A 21,780-nucleotide genomic window follows, 5' to 3' on the forward strand; every position below is an offset into this window, starting at 1 on the left:
CATTGTATTTAGACATTTAGACTTTGACACAAGTTTGACATCAACGTCTTCAGAATAATATTGATGACAAATTGCTGACAGTGCATACTCGTCTCATAATAAAACTGCTGAACTACTCCATATTATTCATATTTAAGTAACCGAGGAAGCGTTCCCAGTTTCCACAGCCATTTTCACGTGACAGGAGTTTCAGTGATAATCTTGAGAGTGGTAAGTTAAGTCTTCTTGCTGATTATTCAGTGTATTTGTCCTTTTTTAATATTGGGTGTGCATTACATTTAAAATGTAATCTTTAATCCTCTTTAATTTTCACAGCTTTATATATTTATGTGGACAAAAAATAAAATCATTCACCAATGCTAGAGAATTATATTTCAAAGTATTTATAAACTTTTGTGACGGCATTTTAGCTCATTGTCATGGTCGCCGAAGAATGAATGAGAAATGCAAAATCAGAACATTAAAGTATTTTATGGGTATAAATATTTAACTATTAAATATATAAAAATTTAACGTAAGGTAAATCATATACATGTAATATTAAAATGCATATATACTTCAAATTATCATTCAAATGAAGATTATTAGTCATCTGAGTGTGTTGAAAACAACACATTCGGATGACAGATGAATATTTAATATTTATGAAGAAACATGAACTGACTTGAGGTGGTGTTTGTAGGCTGTATGCTCGCTATGTGACTTCCACCTAAATACTAAGAAAGTAACTGACCATTGAGCATCTCCATTAGTTACAGTTGCTATGCTTGTCAACATTTGAATCATGGACTATTTATATAAACTATTTATATGGTGCTTTTAAATGCAGACATTCGACTTTCATGAAAAAGAAACTAGCCCATTTTGAAAGTGATGGCAGAAACACTTTGTAAAAATATTGGGACAGGAGCAAAAATAAATCCTGGAAAAGTAAGTGGAAAATGAAACGGTAGGAGAAACATACTGCTGCCATCAAATTCAAAATGAGTTAATATTTTTTTTAATTGTGATTTTTTTTTTCCCTCTTTAAACATTTGATATGTTTCTATGTTATATTTAGAATAAATCACCAAGTCACTTCGCCAGTTTAAGAATGAAATGACGTAGGACCTTCAAACTGACACCACAGGTGTATCTATTAAAAATCTCGGACGAGTTTGAATCTCACTGACCTTGATGTCACAGTATCAGAGGTGAGAGTAAGTTTTCTGAAACTCTTGTGAAAGCGATAAGGTGACAAAAGATGTTGAAATTGTTACCACAGGTGTGTCTACTGGTGCTCTAAGCCACCTGTAACCACATATTAAAACAGTACCTTATTCTATGCAAGTAAGCAATATATTTTAGAATGTTTTCTGCTAGCAATGAACGACTTAATATCCGTCATCATAACTGTTTATTTCACTTGCTTACACCACCCTTCAACTTCTTTTTAAACCAAAGCACACTCTCTGAGAAAGACCTACTGTGTACTTACAGGCCTTCCAAGAAAGTAAGGCCTGTAAGTACTCAGTCTGCAAATGCAGAGAAGTAGAATCACAATGGCTCATTAAATGCAAGGTCACTGCAGCTTGATGTTATCGTTTCCACTTATGCAACCCTGGTACATATCTGTTGTAGAATCGAGACCTCATGTTGTCATTATGTGTAGGCTAGCATTACTCCTCTACACAGGTTGTTCAGTCTTGTCCAAAAAGTTTTAAGGTGTATTGCTGATCAGTCTTTTTGTTTTTTCATCTGACCACAGGACACATCTCAGTTGAGGATGTCATCAATACAAACCTGTTTCCTGTCCATCCCTGCCCTGCTCTTTCTAGTCCTTCCAATAGATCCCACTTTAGCTGAAGTGGTGACATCAGTATCAATCTGTAAACAATTTCTTCTTGAGGAAACTCCCCCTCAGGTCCCTGGTGTCTTGGAAAGTGGAAAAATCCTGAATCAGAACCAGTACAAGCCTATTTGCCAGACTTATAAGAACAAGAGAAGGTTTTTTAACTCTCTATGACATCAAGAACAAGATTCCAGTATTTTCTGCATACAAGTACATTGGAGACGTGGAAATAAAGCGACCCCGCAGTCATTGGCAGATAGAGCCACAGGTAGGTCTCACAGACTGTAAATCAAACTGTTATTTATATCTTACAATGTGCTACTGCACAGGGTGGGCCATTGCTGTTCCTAGGACTGCGCTCCTCTGGACAGAGATCTTGGATCTTGGTCCTGGCATCTGCTGGAGCCACTCGCCCAGCTTACTCTGATTACCATGGCGACCACTGTTACCTTTACCTTTACATAAAATCATATGACATGTGACATATACCGTAAATTGATGTGTTGTTCTGTGAATAGTCAGTGAAGCATTTGCGTTGACATGACTGATGGAATTTCATGTAATAAATTTGTTAAACTCAAAAATCACATTTTTAGATTGGTCATCGTGGGCCAGTTGAATGGCCCCCAAGGTCTCCCGATCTGACCCCCTTAGACTTTTATCTTTGGGGTCATCTGAAGGCAATTGTCTATGGTGTGAAGATACGAGATGTGCAGCACCTGAAACTACGGATACTGGATGCCTGTGCTGGCATTTCTCCTGCGGTGTTGCTATCAGTGTTTGAAGAGTGGGAGAAAAGGGTTGCATTGACAATCCAACACAATGGGCAGCACATTGAACACATTTTATAGGTGGTCAGAAACTTGTAAATAACTCATGAAAGAATAAAGTTACGTTGAAACCAAGCACACCATTGTTTTTCTTGTGACATTTCCTATTGAAAAAACAAAAGTTGTATCCAAGATGGCCGACTTCTAAATGGCCACCATGGTCACCACCCATCTTGAGGAGTTTGCCCCCTCACATATACTAATGTGCCACAAACAGGACTTTAATATCACCAACCATTCCCATTTTATTACGGTGTATCCATATAAATGGCCCACCCTGTATATTCATAACTAACTGTAAGCCTCTTTGCAGCTTGAGAATGAAAATGACAGCAATAACATGAGGAGAAAAGACAAAGAGAAGATCTACAATCACCAGGCTGTCGACACTGATTTCAAATCCAATGGAACATATGACAAAGGTCACATATTTCCAAGCTCTCATGCATTCACTAAAGATGACAAACTGGCTACTTTCACCCTGACCAACATTGTTCCACAAGCAAGAACTTTCAACCAGGGAAGCTGGAACAAAATGGAGAGGTGCATCAAATGTGTTATGGACAAATACTGCAAAAATAGCAGTGGTGTCACTGAAGTTTTTGTGGTAACTGGAGCACAACCCAGCTCTAACAACATCCTCAACAACAAGATTAACATTCCCTCCATGCACTGGTCGGCATTCTGCTGCTACAGCTTCAACATGGACATGTGGATCGCTAGCGCACACTGGGGTGAAAATGTTCCAGATGAATCTAAACACAAATATCTACAGACCAAGACTCTGTCAGAACTGCACAACAAACTGAGGACAGCAGACTCTGAGTTTAACATGTTTCCTGGAACACAGTGTCCTCTACACAAGACTGTCTCACAGTTTTACCCAGATATCAAAAACTGCTTCTGCCCCTCATCCATATCAACCACTTCTAGCAATTTAACAACTCCCACTCCACCTTCTGGTTCAACCACATTACAACTGACTCCCACGCTTCAAATTCTACTCCTAACACATCTGTTTCTCTACTTTTAACACCTTCTATTAGCTCTATGTCAGATTGGTGACCTGACCTGGGTGTGCCCCACCTCTCGCCCTATGGTAGCTGGGATAGGCTCCAGTGCAACCATTGACCCTATTTAACATAAGCAGAAGAGAATGGATGGATAGATGGATGAATTCCCATGATGCACTTCATCGTGTTTCTTCTTCAGTCACCATTTTCACTTGCTATGGGATTATTCACCTCTCTCCACTTCACCCACACTCGGACAGATTTATCAAGTTAACACAAGAACATTCACTGCCTGGACTAGCATATGGATGCTATGCACCACATGGAATGCAAAGATACACTTAGAAAGAACTCCCCTCGACAAAAATGCACAGGTCTTGCAATAAACTGATAGCAACAAAGGTTGTGACAGCTAATAAACGTATTAATACTCTCAGCTGCTTCATAAACGCACAGAAGTAAATGCCCACTGCATGGTAAGCCTCACAATGTCTAGTTAAATTTGCTGCTGTAGCGAGAAGGGTAACCAGTCATGAGATGGTGATTAAGTTTTTCGCCACAAGGTGTCATTGCTATTTAAAAATTATTCTGTGAAAAGTGATCATTGTTTTTCCAGCTAACTTCATTATCAGCCCATTTATTCACCTGATTCTTCCTGCTCTTGTTCAAACTTGTACAATGTTTTAAATCTGCACCACTGATTCATCCTCTTTAAAGACAGCTTGCTGTCTTTAACAGTCTCATTATTTACTTGACTTGTTTATATGCAGATTTCTCCAAAACATGTGTTGATCACAGTTATTGACAGAATGGTATGATAAGTATTGTTTTGACTTGTGCAGGACTCGTCTGTGTCACTGTTTCACAGAACATCATCTTCAAGACCTGGCGATAAACCAAATTGGCCAGCAGGTGTCACTAGCAAAGCACCGCGTGGGTCTTTTCTTTGGCGTTAGATCAATAAAACCAACTGTCAAGAAAAATATAATTGCTTTTTCCTAATTATGATTACATTCACAGATTTTCATTTTTATATGTATTTATATTCTGTGTTTTATACAGGTGGTTTTTGCCAGGCCTGCAGCGCCTGTTTTGATCTATTTGATCAAAACTATTTGATTATTGTGTGCATGCAGTTTGTTTCAGTTTCAGTTGCTTCTCTTTTTTTTTTTTTCCTTATTTTAATCTTTTGTCTTTTACTTTTTTGTCTTTTACTTATTATTGTAGGTGGTTATTTGTTTTAGTTTTCTCTTTGATCATTGTCTCTAGGATTCTAAAAATGTGATTTTTGAGTTTAACAAATTTATTACATGAAATTCCATCAGTCATGTCAACGCAAATGCTTCACTGACTATTCACAGAACAACACATCAATTTACGGTATATGTCACATGTCATATGATTTTATGTAAAGGTAAAGGTAACAGTGGTCGCCATGGTAATCAGAGTAAGCTGGGCGAGTGGCTCCAGCAGATGCCAGGACCAAGATCCAAGATCTCTGTCCAGAGGAGCGCAGTCCTAGGAACAGCAAAGGTACTCCACTGTTAGAGGACCGACCTTGAAGGATGAAGACCATATTTTAAGTATTTCATTAATTATTTTCCTTTTTGATTTATTTTCCCTTTAATTAAACTGGACATCACTTTAAATACTTCTAAATTTGAAACGTCCTATTAAAGAATCTCTGATAACAATGAATTAAAATTCCAGTTTTAGTGGCATTCGAAGGATGTCTCGCTGTTCTCACCTCACTGTACCCTCACCTGCTAAAACTTTATACAAGCTGCTGAATATGAAATTAAACAGCCTAGAAGATAACATAAAATAGCATGTGTTTTCTGACATAACTGAAATCTAATCTTTACGAAAAATCAGACAGTGTTACACACAGCATAAGTGCACAGGTGTGAACTTATGCAGAAACATTTCAGAGACACACCCAATGAGATAAAGAACAAAAAGGTTTGCAAAACAAAAAGTATCACCTGATGCAGAGTTAAGACGACCCAGCTCCAATAATAGATCATATTTAAGCAAAGCAGCAGCTTGTTGTGCATTTAAATATTATCAGCTGTGTTATAACCATTATGGTTATAACACCAAAATGGTAAATTGAGAGCTAATTTACCTTTGCCACATCAATAGCAATCATGAAAGTGGGGTTTTGTTATGGGAATTTTGGTATTACAGTTTTTTTGGTTTAAGATTTTTCATTGAGGTTATTTGTTGTTAACAATGAAAACTGTAATTAACAACTGCCAACTGTTAACACTAGATTGCCTTTAGAGTCAGCTGTGTACTGCTTGGTACAGAGACACCAGTTCCAATATTCTATTCTATTCTATTCTATTCTATTCCATTCTATTCTATTTTGGGGCCATGAAAGGCTTTAAAAGTATAATCCTAAAATCAGTTCTTAAACAAATGGGCAGTTGGTGCAGAGTCATTAAAACCAGTGTAATATCCCCACATTTCTTGGGCAATTGCAGTGACTGAGAATAAAAGGATCATTAATCATATGTGTCAGCAAAACTCGCAGTATTAGGCTAATAATAATAATAATAATAATAATAATAATAATAATAATAATAATAATAATAATAATAATAATAAGATTTTGTAACACTTTAAAACACGTAAAACTCTTCTGAATCTGGATTTAAAAAACACAGAAAATAAATGTACTGTATGGATCCCAACAGGGGATCAAATAATTATTTAATAATAATAATTGTGGTTTGTAGTCTAAAGTGCTTTGGGTGATTGGTGATGCTAGAAAAGCTCAAGTTAAAAATTTGGTTGCTGTTTTTAACCCTGTTTGGTTTGGTGGCTTTGGTTTCCAGCAGATTGAAACGGTTGCCTGTATTTCATATGAAAAATGGCAGCTGAAGACTTGCTTGCAGCTTTCACAGTTTCATGGTGATTGGCGGTTACCAGAGGGTTACTGGTCTCTGGACCTGACCGACTGGCTCATTTGCACAGTGAATGCTAGTTGTGCTTTTTACTCATCTATGAGTTTGATGGCACCTGCAGCAAAAAGAATCATGTGATATAATCAGCTACATAATGCCAACTGTTGGAGACTAAAGCAGTCCCTTTCCCTTTTCTGAGCTGGTATCTAAAAATGTTATCTAATTCTAATCAGTCTCACTTGGTTGGCAGTTTTAAATGATCTGCCTTTTAAAGAAATGTCCCAAAAACCTGTTTCAGCAGGAATTTTATCTCTTTAAGTATGTCAGGCTCTTTAAAAGGCAGGAACCTATAGTGTTTGCTACTCTGTTTTCAGAGCTGAGCTGTTGCTTTCCAAACCTGCGATCGTTGTGATCCCTCCAATAACTGGCATGATGGCAAACAGTGAGTATAAATGATATATTTTATTTTTTTTAATTATAAATATATATAAATGACCTGACAAGTAGAAAAAGGTTGAACAAGAATCATTTGTCTGAAATTACAAAAAAAAAAAAAATTAACAGAAAATCAAAATTTGAAAATTCTGGTTGAAATTTTTGACAATATATATAAAGGACCTCATGAGAGCCGTACAACAGTGAGTCTCTACAGCCATCTGTAAAACATGGTGAACGCTCTGACCTGATTCAGGGCTGCACTTTAGATCTGATGTTGGAGATCTTGCTAAAATTGATGGAATTATGAGTTATGTTCAATCAGATTTTGATCCACCATGCAATATCTGTCTGTAAATTTCTGGAAAAGTTCCTTTTTCAGAATGACGATGATCCCTAACACACTACCAATGTAGTGTGTTGACAAGGAACAGAATAGAAGGCAGCCGACATTCAAAAAAGATGTTTGAATGACTGCATAACACTACAGAAGACTACTTGAAGAAATTAGAAGAGAGCAGGCTGTTTTGAAGAATAAAGTTGGTCACACCAGATTAGAGTTGTACAAACAAGGGCGTAAATTTGGTTTTGGCTTTGGTGGGGACGGATGATTCAACCACCGAACCCTGCCCTGTTTCTTTTTTTTTTCCTTTTCGTCTTGCCTACATATGCTATTCTGCATGCTTTTAAACCATTTAAAATTACAATTCATAGTTTTATATGTGAATTATATAATGTTAAGTTACTATTAAACAAATGACTGACTAAGTATTTTAGACTTTAGTTTACTTCAACCATAATCCATATAAATCAGGTATCATACAAAAATAAAAATAGCTTAAAATACAGTCATGAGAATAAATTAATATGACTTTAAGGACTTAACAACATTACTTCAGTTATAGTGCACCAACATCTCTAACACATTAGCACTAAGGGAACACTGAATGACCTGGTGGTTTTTGTCCATAAAACTACTCATCTAAGATTACCACAAAGTAACAGATCTCTTAGCAAAATTATGCAACATTTTAGGCACTATTGCCCCGATCAACTCAGTGAGCTGGGATGTTTAACTCTAAACATGAACTACTGTTACAGCAACAGACATGGACTACTGGTGTCCCACACAACAACTCAATGTCCACTATGTGAAGGAGCCAAACACATGCCTTCTCCTCTCATTAACTGAGATAAACTGCTGGCATATTTGTTTTACATCTATACTGTCCAGTCTCTCCTGGTGGACATGGCAACACGTTATTCATGGTTACATACAATTTTAGACTGATGTGGGCCAAAGCCTAAAACGATGTGCCGGGAGTTTGCTGTTCTCGCCGGCTCAGATATTTGAAGTTTGCACATTCTCGCCTGAAAATTTTTTAAAAGTTTATTTTGCAACCCAGAAAGAGTGATAAGAGGGGCATGTATTGCCTTGCATAGCCTGTAACGTTATTATGATGGACAGATTTTATGAGTGAACTTGACTTTAAGTGACTTACAGGTTTCTTTGAAAAATACTTTCTTATATCCAGGTTCTTTTTGCTGCCATCCTCCTCTCCTCCTTGCAGGTCCTCGCAGCGCAGGTTTGCCGCTGCTAAAACTAAAAAGAGCTCCCTGAAAGGCACAGCCAATCACATTGGCCATATTTGTCACATGATATAGGACTCCAGTAGAGAACGTAATTTAACTCTTTCTGCACCGCTGGGTGAATGAGACGTTGACAAATCGTTTTGGTTTTTTTTTTTTAATTTCTATCGGTATTGTTTTCCTTTACTCAAAGAGATCAAATTATTGGTGGAGACAATTCAATAATCGCTGGATATTGGTGGGGACATGTCCCTTCCATCCATGCCAAATCTACACCCTTGAGTACAAACTCTGTTTTTGCCTTATATCCTATATTTCCATGTATGCTTGTACACAATTTAATAAATTGCTACATTTATTTACACCATTTTCCTAGTAAAATATTTAAAAAAAACAAGAGGTAGGTAGAGACTTTCACACTGTACTGTAATAATAGTCTAGCAACAGAAAATAAATTTAATAAATATTAAAGGTGTTAATATGTTTATTAACACCTGTTTATCTTGAGGACATCAATGTGTGGTGTCGAGTAACTTTGCACTTTTTTCAGATATTTTTCAGTTCTATTTCATTACATTCAGTTTGATTTATATATTTTTATTTTTATTTATTTGCACAGGGTAAAAATATTTCCACACAAATGCTTGTAAATAAGGCCCAATTATTCCAATTGCATTACAGTTCAATGCACATATTTCCCTTTTTCCTAGCTAAACATAAAGAAACTACAGGTAGCTCAATGCTTTCACACAGTACTACTGTATTATTAGTCCACCAAGAGAAAAAGATGCATTGATAAAAAAAATTGATTGAAGCTTTTTGTGCTTGGCTTTCACCAGCAGGTGTTTAACTGGAGGGCATCAGGCTTAAAGCCATAGGCATGGTGTCTGCTACATTTTCTCTTTTTCAGAGATTTTTCCTGACAGTTAAAGTATGCAGTCAGACAAGAATCCAGATGAGTTTGATATTCAGTGAATGAATACCAGACGACAAACAACCATATCACCAAACCAGCTCAGCTAGTATATATATATGTATATATATACTAGTAAATAAGGTTAGCAAGTTGTTAAAGCAGGCCATACAAAAGGCGTCATACGTTTTGTTACATATATTTGTAAATATATACAACAAACACAAAAGAATAGAAGGAAACAGCTTTTAAACGGCATCAACACACTTCAATACTTCCCTGGGTGAGGGCCAATAGTGTCCTTGAGAGTTCACTGTAGAGGCAGAGCCAGATGTATAAAGCATCTTTGCCCTCGTCAATATCTTGTTTTGTAGTTAGCGTTCATTAACTTGAAACAATGTTTTTGTTTGTTTGTTTTTATTTTTATGCTAAAATAATCTTATGTAGTTGTTACAACTAGTTTTTGTCATAGTTAAAATGATGTTACCTAATGTAAATAAGTAGTTCTATTAGATTTAATTACTTATGTAGTTCTAAATTACATTTCAGAGATTTCACAGAGTTTTTATGAAGCTGAAAAACAGATGGAACTCTAGTCTATAACGTATTGCTGCCTCCCTGTGGAGACTCTTTAGGAGATTATTCTCCTTTTCAGAATTAATAAAATTGGTCTGTGGCTGCTGTACAAAAAGAAAAACTTTTATCAGTATAATAGTTCATATTAATATGATATGAACTATTGAAGTGATAGATGAAACCAGGTGTCATTGTAGGAGAAGCAAATGTGGTAACTGAAGAGACAGATGTTGATTTGAGTCAGCCTGTTGCAGAAAGAGAACCTGGTGTTAAACTGATGGATAAAGGTGTGGGAAAGCCAGGTGGTTATTAAATTTTGGGAAATTCATGCTTTATATTAAGTTGCTATGTGTTTTTAGCACAATGACTGACTGTTTGTTAATCCAGCATTAATAAAATAACTAAATACAATACCTTTTGAGCACCAAGCTAGAAAAATACACCATTGCTAAAATTAATGGCTGATTTCATCTGCTTTTTTAGCTGAAAGGATATTTGAAGTACATTATTGTTGCTGACCATGTCCATGTCTTTATGAAGTGTATCCATCTTCTGATGGTTGCTCCCACACACTGCATCAAACTGATTTCATGAACATGAAAATGAGTTCCCTGTACTCAAATTACCTCCATATTTAATGTCTTCTTCATCCAATAGCGCACTTATGGGATGTGGTGAAACAGGAGATGTTTACACTCAGCCTTGGAGACAGGAGAAGAAGGTCGCTGAGAAGGGGCTTGGAGTAGAGCCACTACTCCTCCACAATAAAATGACCATGATCCCTCCTGGATGCCTCCTAGAGGAGGTATTTGGGACATGTTCTACTGCAGAGGTTATATTTTTCAGCTGGCTTTGTAGTCCCTCCAGAAGAGTTAGAGGTCGTCACCAGGGACAGGGTCTTGATGTCTACTGAGACAGCTGTACCCAAGACCTGGACTTGGATAAGTGGAAGGAGACTATGGATGGATGGATGTTGGATGTAGGGGTGATCTACCCCAGTATTTAACATAATGCAAATGACTACAAAAATAGAACAGGACTGTCTTAATCATAACTACAGTCATAAGAAATTTGATTGGTATTTGTTAGGCTCACCAAGTTCTAAGGTAAAATATATTTTTTACACTGTCCCAACTCTCCAGTAGATTTGAAATATGTTATTGTCTTAGGTCTTGGAGCTGCATTAGAATGTGAGTGCGTGCAATTGTGCTGGTCGTATCGGATTGTAGAGGTGTGTTTGTGTGTGTGCAGCCGTGCATAAACAGCTCGGCTAATACGGGAGCAGAGGCTAGACGTCATGGATCAGGAGTGAACCCACACACGGAAACACACTGAGAGGTGGATGCAGATCAGCTCAGCTGTAGACACGGAGGGAGCAGGTTTAAAAAGCCGTATTTGTATCACAGTTATAGTACCTCTAATAAAAGGTATTGCAGAAGAAGTGGAAGTCACAAAACTGGTAGCAGTGTTATTAATAATAACAGTATATGTTTTTAGCAGAAAGAGATCCCAGTGATTCCTAAGTAACTGAATTCAAGGTAAGACCATATTCATTCATTCAAATGATATTTTTCAGGGAGGATTGTATGCCTTTCTTAAAAGATCATTCGAAAGAGCAGGTGAAAGGCTATCAAGCATTATTTGTTTTACCTTAATCTTATTTTTAGTCTAACCTTAAATGAACATTTTCGAAAACCTTAACTGAACCTGAATCTAATCTTTCCTAACCTCAGGATGAACCTAAACTTTACCTAACCTTATCTGAACAATCCATACGCTTAATCAAACCTAAACATAATCTTTCCTAATGTTAAGCTGAACCTAATTTTGACCTGTCTTCATTTTAGGATTAATTGAACCTCATCCCAGCCTTCATGGCCTTGATTAAACCCAAGCTCTCTCTCTCCTATGATAAGAATAAACCAATTTTAGATTTACCTTACTCTTACTATATTTAATTTACTCTTAATTTAAATTAAGCCACATTTTTGCATACCCTTTATGCAAACCTTTTATTGGAATTATTTAAAGACATAAAATCTTGACTTTCATCCAGGGTCCCAGTCCCCTGTAGGACTGTTACTTTGGGACTTTTGTTTTGCTTTGTTTTGGGCTTTTCATTTTCAGTAGCTGTTGTATTTAGCCTTGCTCCAACATGAGGTGCCAGCTGAGTGGTTTCCAGCCTGAGAGTTGGGCAAACCAAAGAGTCATCATTCTTCTGAAGTGTTGGTTCGCTCAAACCAATAAAAACTACACAACCTCAGATTTTGTTTCTTTTTACAAAGAACATAACTGGAAATTGTTATCTTGTATCTCTCATAATTTTACAATTTTATACAAGGCTATAAAAGTTCTAACTAAGAAACCACTGTGATTTCATCATTGTTATATATTCTTTTTTTAATATACGTATGAAAATCAATGATCGTATGACAATCAGATTCCTGTTTTTAGCTGACAGGAGTGACACCTGGTGTGGTCTTCTATTGCCTTAGCCCATCTGCCTCATGGTTCAAAGTGTTGTGCATTCAGAGATGCTCTTCTGCATACCTTGGTTGTAGCAAGAGGTTGTTTTAGTTACTGCTGCCTTCCTATCAGCTCAAAACAGTCTAACCTCAACTGACCTTTGACATCAACAAGGTATTTTCACTCAGCGAACAGCCATCCAGTGGATATTTTCTCTTTGTCAGACCATTCTCTGTAAACACTGAAGATGGTTGTCTGGTAAAATCCCAGATCAGCCTATCTGGCACCAACAAGTATGGCACGTAAAAAAAAAAGTAGAGTTCAAATAAGTACAAGTAGATTTAAAGTATTTAAATCGCATTCTGCCACTGATAATGTTCATATTACAGGTACACTTAGTCGAATTGAAAAAAAAAAACCCCACTTAAACTGTGCTTTGATTTCACTTATTGTAAATTTTATTTAAAAAATTCCCCTTTGATTACCTTCTTCTCTTTCCTTTACTATTTCTTTCCTTCTCCTCACTCGACAGTAAGGTGATCTGTCTCAGCCACAGTAAAGGTCAAAGGTCAGGTTAGGGGAGTTTGTAACAACAGGAAGTGTGTGTGTAGCCAATAAATATTTAATAGAGACAAATAAGCTGTCTTGGAGGATGGATATATCACTCTGTGTGTGTGTGTGTGTGTTTGTGTGTGTGTGTGTGTGTAAATGATTAGGATCATTTATTGAAGAAACTGATTTATTATTGATAAGATTATGAAAGCCATTAATAACAGCAAATTGCATTATTGATTAGAGCCAATAATGCAGCTGCTGAGGTTCTGAAGCTCTTTCCAAAACAAAAACATGCAGTCGTTTCTCCATTGCTTCAGAAGACATTACAACTGTCTGAAAATGAACAATAGGCTGCTAAATGTTTTTTACCTGAAAGGCTTCATATTGTGAGGTTATTATCTTACACTCAATTAGCTCATCTTCTTATTTATTAGTCCTTTATTTATCTATGTAAAACATCTCATTGAGATTAAAAATATCATTTCCAAGAGAGACCTGGCATCATGGCAACAAAAGTCAAAATACACATACCACATAAGTATATAACATTTAAAACAAATACAATATCCCATACCAACATGTGTAAAATAAATAATAACAGATCAAATTAAGAGTGACATTAAAAACAATCACACTGAGTAAAAGAGTTATTCTCTCATTGCATGAATCAAGTGTTTTCTCACTTGGAGGGAGAAACAGGATTGGTTTCTAAAAAAGTAACCTAGTTTTAGTTTTAACTTCGGCACAAGCCTTTGAATGTGAGTCTTAAATGACAAATTCTGATCTATAATGATCCCTAGATATAAGATGTGACGATTTCAATTTCAGTTCCTTGAATTGTTTTAATCTTAGGAGACGTAGCTAACAACTCTTTGCCATTTGAGAATAACATGAACTTGGATTTCTCTGGATTTAACACCAACTTAAGTTGAGTTAAATGGGACTGAACATGATCAAAGGCAGACTGCAGAAATTGCAGTGTTTGTGCTACTGAAGGGGATGAACAATAAATAATTGTATCATCTGCATAAAGATGAAATGCTGCATTTGACAAATTATCACAAAGGTTGTTTATGTAAAGAGAAAATAGCAATGGCCCTAATATGGAGACCTGCAGAACCCCTTTGGATACTTGGAGAAAAGAAGAAGAAGACCCAGCAGCATGGACACACTGTTTTCTTGCTGACAAGTAATTTGAAAACCAACTTAGAGCATTTACAGATAGACTAATATTGTTTAGTCTATTTAATAAAATAGCATGGTCAAGAGCCTTTGACAAGTCAAGAAAAAGAACAGCACAGTATTTTTTGCAGTCCATTGAATCAATGGTGTCATTAACCACTTTAATAGCAGAAGTTATTGTGCTGTGTTGTTTTCTGAATCCTGACTGATGTTGGGAAAGAACTGAATTTCTGTCCAAAAAGTTGTTCACTAATGAACTTTTCTAGAACTTTTGCTAGAACACACAAATTAGATATGGGCCTGTAGTTATCAACATCTAAAGGATCACCTCGTTTCAGCAAAGGGAGGCAGATTTCCATATTACAAGGATCTCACTATTTGAGAGGCTAAGATTAAAAATGTAAGTTATCGGTTCTGCTATAAAATCTGCAGTCAACTTAGGAAAATAAGGATCAAGTTGATCTGGTCCTGCAGATTTATTTAGATCCAACAGATTTAAAGCCCTGTGGACCTCAAAAACATTTAGCGGAGAAAAACTGAAGGGTTGGACCACAGATTCAGTTTGAGTGGTTGCAGAGAGAGCCTCCTGTTGATCTTCTATTAAACTCAGCCTTATTAAAACTAAACACAACCAATCTTTATCCTGGTCTTAAACTGACTTTATACCAATCTTCCCTAATCTCAATCAAACCTAGGTATAATCCTCCAAAATGATCAACTAAACCTATCATTAAACTATCCTCCTTAACCTGTCTCTGTTCTAACCTTGACCTCTGACCCTATCCCAAACTACCTATGATATCATTAATCTAACCTAAGCCCAGTCTTTCCTAAGGCATTCATTTTGGACTTTTAATCATACTTTCTGAAGTTTTACAGCTTTAGCTCATTCATACTACAAGTAATTAATGAATAAAAAATACTACTAAATGACTGGATAGCTCTTATAACTTGACAAAGAGCCATTCTGAAAGATTTATTTCAGTATTATAGCAGTATTACATTAACATGCAGGAAAACTGAGAGCTACAGTTGAAAATATGCATCATCACCTCGATCTTGCCTTTCAAAAGCTTAATCCTACCTAAACCTGATCTTTCCTAGGTCTAGCATTAAGCTGACCTTAATTTAAATTGGTATTTTTTGCATTACTATAATCATAATTTACACTTACTCTGATCTTCACATGGCCTAAAACTAATCTCACTCTAAGTTTTTTGTATCCAAACAATTCCTTCCTTTCAATCTGATTTTAACCTTAATTTATTAGGATAAATCTTTATCCTAATCTTAAATCAAAGCTTTGGTTAAAGCCAAGATTAATACCAACATAAAATTAAACCTAACTTGAACCACAACTTAGTGTCATGACTACTGGACGGACTCACGCGCAGACAGTTCTTTCTTTGAGAACAAAAGGAGATTATTTATTTACAACAGGGATCACCTCAGTGCTATATATATGTACAGTGAGTTGGGAGGGGGGTCCAGGGCTCCAGGGAGAGAAAGGGGGGGGGGGGGGGGGGGGGGGGAATCCACACACACGCTTCCTCTTCCACACAGTCACCGCCACAGCTCCTCCGCACACACGCACTCCTCTTCAGCCGCACTCGCTCCAAAACTCCACACATGCTGCCACACCTGGGCAGGTCCCGTGATTTGGTCCAGAAGAGGGATATCTACACACAAGAGTTAATGTTAGGTCCACAGCAAAATACACACAGGCGATTCTTCTGATAATGCCGAGAGCACGAACTCAGGAGGTTCAACGTTCCAGCTGTGAGCTGCTCTGTGCCACTGCCTTAAATAGCAGCTGGGAAAATCAGCCAGAGCAACAGCAGGTGGAGACAATCACACAGGTGCGTGGGCCAAGAGCGAGAGCCTGTAACGAGCTCCACCCAGGCAGAGAGAAGGAGGAGAGACAAAGAAAACAAAAACAAAAAAGAACAACAACAACAAAACCTGTAGCCAGCGTGAGCCAACCAGAGAGACACGGGGACCGTGACACTTAGCCTATATCTAAACCAACTAAGCCTTCGCTTAGGTTCATCTTAAGTCTTCGCTTGACCCAAAATTAGCCTGTATTTATCCTAACCTTAAACATTATCCTAACTTCCCCTAACTTTAATCTAGTCAAGGATTAATCCTTCAATGATTAACATTAATCTAACATACCCCATTAGATTTCCCCCCCATTTTCTGATTTCTTGATATAAATCTGCACCAAAACTTAAACTCCTCTAAGCTTGATGCTACTGTACTCTTGTCCACCAGATGTCATGGCGATCATCCTTTCGCTGCTCAAAGTTTCGTCACATTTTTGGAAAGTCTGCCACCAAGGAGCACAGCTACGACAGGGTGCCAATCACGCGTAGCGTCCATGACAACCACTACTGCTCAGCCAATCCCTGCTTCATCGCTGTGGTGACTGAGTGCGCGGGAGGCGGGTCCTTTTTAGTCCTGCCCATCCATCATGTACACAGGCCTTTTTAATTTAATTTCTTCTGAATTAACATATTAAAGGATAAAAAAAAATGGGGAAACCTAAAGTTTTAAAATAGTTTCATGTTCTCTCTTTCAGACAGGCAGAGTAGATCCTCAGCATCCGAGGGTTTGTGGCCACAGCAGCAGAGTCCTGGACGTCAAGTGGAATCCATTCGATGATTACTGCATCGCCTCGTGCTCAGAGGACTGCACTGTTAGTTAACGACTAACTAGGATTAACTTTGGAATTAGGTTTAGGATAAGGATGGGGTTAAATTATTGGGAATTATATAACATTTAGTCTACAGCACATACACTTTGGTCCTGTGCATGTATACAGGTGAAGATCTGGGATATCCCAATCTGTGGAGTCCAACAGAACCTCACCAAGGCCAGGAAAACCCTGATTGGTCACTCCAGAAGAGTGGGGCTAATTGAGTGGCATCCAACTGCTGAGAACCTTCTGCTAAGTGCTGCCTATGACTACAAGGTCAGTGCCAATCATATAACATTCTGCCTTAAATGAGTACCGTATTTTTGTTAAAAGAAACAGTCTTTGCTTTTGTGTTGTATTCAACTTCCTTCAATATATCTTATGAACATAATGCACAGAAAAAAAAAGCCAATGGTTGGCATAAAACGTTTTCTATAACAGACACCTTACAGGATTGAACCAGTAAAGAAAGTATCAACACAAGAGAACCAAATGTTAAAGAGCTACACTCTACAATCAGTAATTCCAGTGCATTTAGGCTGCAAAACAGACATGAATTTGTCCCACTTACTGCTCCAGGTCCTTCTCTGGGATGTATCCCAGGCCGGTGCAGTTATCAGGTATCCAGTTCGGGTGGTGCTGATGCCCATCCACCACCGCTACCCATCTGAGGCACTGCTGCTTTCAGTCAGCTTCAACAGTGATGGCAGCAGGCTGGCAGTCACATCCAAAGACAGACATGTTCGAGTCCTGGACCCTCGGACAGGAAAGATTTTACAGGTATGATTATTGTATCTGAATGAGTGTCCTGACAGAAAATTGCCAGGAAGGTAACTGATACTTCTGCAGGTATCAAGCAGTAACTCACACAAGGCCAACAAAGTTTTATACATCAGGGGGTTGAAGTTGCTTCTGTCCACTGGCAGCTCATCTTGGAACCACCGGCAGATCGTCCTGTGGGACCCTGTAAGATAGTTTTTTTTCCCTTCAACTGTAATCTGAAACTTAATCTAAGCTGTGCTTGTTCTTAAACCTGAATCCAATTACCAGCATTTTCTAGGAGTAAGAATACTTGGGTCGTAAGACATGATTAAAAAAGAGATTGCTGAAAATGAGGCACATAGACAAAAACAAATAAATATATAATAAATATATAAAATTAAACAGCTGATAATAAAAACTGCTTTCTTGTGAAATGATTTAAGAGAATCTCACTGGAAAATTATTAAATAAACTGTATATCTCAATTGAGCAACTTTTGCATATTTTTTCCTTTACAATTTGCTCTACATTCATTCTCATATGTGTTTTCATGCAGGATGACTTATCTGAACCCTTATATGAAGAAGATCTGGATGGGTCTGCTGGAGTACTCTTCCCGTTTTATGACCCAGACACACACATGTTGTATCTGGCTGGAAAGGTCAAAAAACATAAACTGCTTATGGCAAAATGTGCCGTTAAATTTGAATAACCATCATCAAGGAGGTTTAGCACCACTGTATATGTTGTATTTATGCTTGTAGGGTGATGGAAACATCCGGTACTATGAGCTAAGTGCTGAAAAACCTTACATCAGCTACCTGACTGAGTACAGGTCCCTGCTCCCACAAAAAGGACTTGGTGAGACCAACACACACCCATAAGTGTGTTAGCTAGTAAATGACATCATTTATACAGCTGCCGGTCCACCTTTGTTCCAGCTCTCACCTACAGTCATGAAATCTGGGTAATGACCAAAAGAGGAAAGTCATAAAATGTCATAAAATAAAAGAGTAGGTCGGCTCTCCCTAAGAGCTAAGGTGAGGAGCTCAGACATAAAGAGTAGAACAGCTGCTCCTCCATGTTGAACTCTGGGCATGCCCAACTGGGCGGAGACCCTGGAGTAAGACCTGCTCATCAGGTAGAACCAGAACAAGACGGGGCCAAAGACCCTTCTAAGTCTCCTCCCACAGCGACCCAAACTCAGATAGGTAAATAGGAGAGTTTTGAGTTTCCATGACTTCTTCTGACCAGACATCTAATCACATGGTGACATGACCCTTTGGATTTTTACCCAAAATGCTGTTTGAGTCAAACTTGGGTAAATCATCAAAGCAGATCAAACATACTTGTCTCTTTTACTCTCTCGCAAACATTAAATTGGTTCCATGTTGTTATTATAACTATCAGATATTCAAGGATATTGGTTCTTTGATTGGATATGAAAAAAATCATAGAGCACACAAATGTGATTTTGACTTTAGATTGTGATCCTCTTGAAGTGGATGTAACAGTGATTTGGTTGCATTTTTTAACTAACCTAAAACTTTGTATCCAACTCATCATCTATACCTATACTCATTTCAAGGTACTGACACAATTTTAAGAAAGCTTGTCTAAGTTCATTCACAGGCACTTTGATGCTGATCTAATAAACTTGACTTAAATGTCGACTTTGATGGATAATTTCCTTCACTGTTTCAATGCTACATCCTGCGGTCATGTTAACAGCTGGAAGACACCAAGAACCAAGCTTCTGCCCCAACAACTCAACAAATGTTGGTCAATTGTCGTCTTTTCATGCCTGTTGGTCATCCTACATTTCTGAAACTGTCTTATGACTGGTTGCAAGACTGTTAAGGCATTCTATGCAGGACCAGTCTTCTGTCTTAAAAACCCATGCCTTGCTCCACCACCCTCTCAACAACCTTTAAATATTGATGTTGTCGTTCTTTAAAGTCTAGACTTTCATGTTGTAATGATAGAAAAAGGCAAAGAGTTTAGTGCCACTTTTAGAATATCCACAATACTTTATGACACAGGACTAAAATGTGTTTTGACGTCTGGCTCACTCCAGGGGTGATGCCAAAGCGTGGCCTAGATGTGACCGCCTGTGAGATTTTCCGGTTTTATCGCCTGATTGCCATCAAAGACCTGGTCGAACCGCTGTCCATGATCGTACCACGCAAAGAGGTTGGGGTGATGTACTTATCTTGAGTATAATTAGAGTACAAGAAGTATTGGTCCAGTTTTTTTCTTGTTCCTTCCAGTCAGGAATTTTTCAAGAGGATCTGTACCCGATGACAGCTGGAAACCAGGCAGCCATGACCGCTCAGGAGTGGCTGTTGGGGGTCAACAGAGGTCTGTAACCTAGCTGGGCCATCAGGTACACTAAAGATATTTACTCTCTATAGATCATTCAGTTTATCACTGATCTCTTACATTTCCTCACCAGGCCCAGTGCTGATGTCCCTGAAGCCAGACACTCGAGTACCCAACCCTTACCCAGAAACCCAAGCTGAGAAGGGGCTGGTGAGGCAGCTTAGCTCCCTCAGGTTTCAGAGCAGCCCGGCTGCAGTGACAGAGATAGGCCAAGACTTTATAGAGGAGGTAAAGTGTGATCTGGTTATTTTACCTGACATTGCAGGGTAAAATATACCAATCTGTGGTGCCTTTTCTTGATTTTAAAGTGGTATACAGTTGTGTGAAAAAGTGCTTGGTCCATATCTTGTTTCCTGTTTTTTAGTATGTTTTTTCCACACTTAAATGTGTAACAGTAAAAGGCTGTAAAAATATCTGTAAAGATCACCAGTTATTGTAAATACTTGATTGGTGTTGTTGCTGCTAAGTATGGCCCAACCAGTTATTAGGTTTAGGGGCAATCACCTTTTCACACAGGGCCATGTAGGTTTGGATTTTTTCCCTTTAATAATAAACACCTTCATATAGAAACGGCATTTTGTGTTTACTTGTGTCATGTTTGCTTAATATTTAAATTTGTTTGATGATCTGAAACATTTAAATGTGACAAACCTACAAAAAACAGGAAACTGGGAAAGAGGGGAAACACTTTTTCATGCCACCGTACTCTTTTTAGAAACTTCTGTTTCCTTTAGACAAACTAGGAAATATGTTTTGCTACAGTAACCGTCACATCCTTCGAAACTGACCTGAGACCTGATCCTTTTTTGGAGAGTAGTTCTCTGATACTTTTGTTGCTGTTCTCTGTTGAGGTTTTTCTGGAGGAGCAGCTGTCCTATCAGGATGCCAAATATCCCAAAGATCTGAGCGATCTGTCGGGGTGGCAGCCAGACGAGACCCAGGTCCCACTGTGGACATACTGCTGCACCCCGCACTGCTGCGAGCCTGCTGAGAGACCGCCACCAATGACCGAGAGTGAGGTTGGATAAATAATAAAACACTTCAGAAGAGTGTCTCCTTCTCTTGCACACAAACTCAGTCCTAGTTTTTTCTGTGTTTCAGCTACTCCAGGCATTTTACAAGCAGCAGGATGAGCTCAGAGGCCTGAAGGAGGAGCTCCATCAGAAAGGCGTGAGTTCACAAACAGTACGTTATCAGAAGTTCTTGTCAGATACTTTTTTATATTTTGTGTTTTCACGTTCTGCAGATGAAAATTGCTCAGCTGGAGCAGGATATCAAAAACACCAGAAAGAACATGAGAGCGACCTTCTGATTCAGACCCTGCTGTGTAGGAGGGGCTTACAGAGACAGCGTGACCCACAGACAGCGGAGTTATCCTCCACAGACTGGACTTTGTAGTTGAAGCCACAACTCTTGTTTTCCTAAAATTCCTGAAAATGGTTTATTTGGGAGCAGAGACTATTTTCCTTCATACTTCACAAACTACCTGAAACACAATGGTCACCATCGAATATAAGAAACCCTGCGTCTGGGATGATGGGATGCAAAAATGCAAATTTCTTAAACCTCTTGAATTAAAGCTGTCCAAATACTTATGGAGCTAAGTGTAATTATGACCACATGCAAGGCGCAGTG

At 38.1% G+C, this 21,780-nt stretch overlaps 1 protein-coding gene and 1 pseudogene across 3 annotated transcripts; both read left to right on the top strand.

The window, feature by feature from the left end:
* Window positions 1-81: 81 nt before the first annotated feature.
* On the top strand, window positions 82-6,293 carry LOC146522901 (endonuclease domain-containing 1 protein-like; annotated as a pseudogene). The gene is made up of 3 exons (XR_014870961.1): window positions 82-210; window positions 1,748-2,099; window positions 2,975-6,293. The product of XR_014870961.1 is annotated as an endonuclease domain-containing 1 protein-like (transcript).
* A 9,803-nt stretch (window positions 6,294-16,096) lies between these two features.
* On the top strand, window positions 16,097-21,682 carry coro2ab (coronin 2Ab). Of its 2 annotated transcripts, XM_085141853.1 has the most exons (13): window positions 16,099-16,778; window positions 16,885-17,001; window positions 17,128-17,277; window positions 17,581-17,781; window positions 17,851-17,967; window positions 18,320-18,424; window positions 18,528-18,624; window positions 19,841-19,956; window positions 20,034-20,124; window positions 20,219-20,373; window positions 20,997-21,164; window positions 21,247-21,315; window positions 21,392-21,682. In XM_085141853.1, exons 1-13 carry the CDS (start codon window positions 16,578-16,580, stop codon window positions 21,455-21,457), a joined length of 1,653 nt encoding a protein of 550 aa, XP_084997979.1. In that variant the 5' UTR covers window positions 16,099-16,577; the 3' UTR covers window positions 21,458-21,682. The 2 variants fall into 2 exon arrangements, with proteins under 2 accessions (XP_084997971.1, XP_084997979.1); XM_085141845.1 differs by having other exon boundaries at window positions 16,097-16,778; window positions 21,247-21,682.
* The last annotated feature ends 98 nt before the right edge of the window (window positions 21,683-21,780 follow it).

This window comes from Neolamprologus multifasciatus, chromosome 3 (genome assembly GCF_963576455.1).
Source record: "Neolamprologus multifasciatus chromosome 3, fNeoMul1.2, whole genome shotgun sequence".
NCBI lineage: Eukaryota > Metazoa > Chordata > Actinopteri > Cichliformes > Cichlidae > Neolamprologus > Neolamprologus multifasciatus.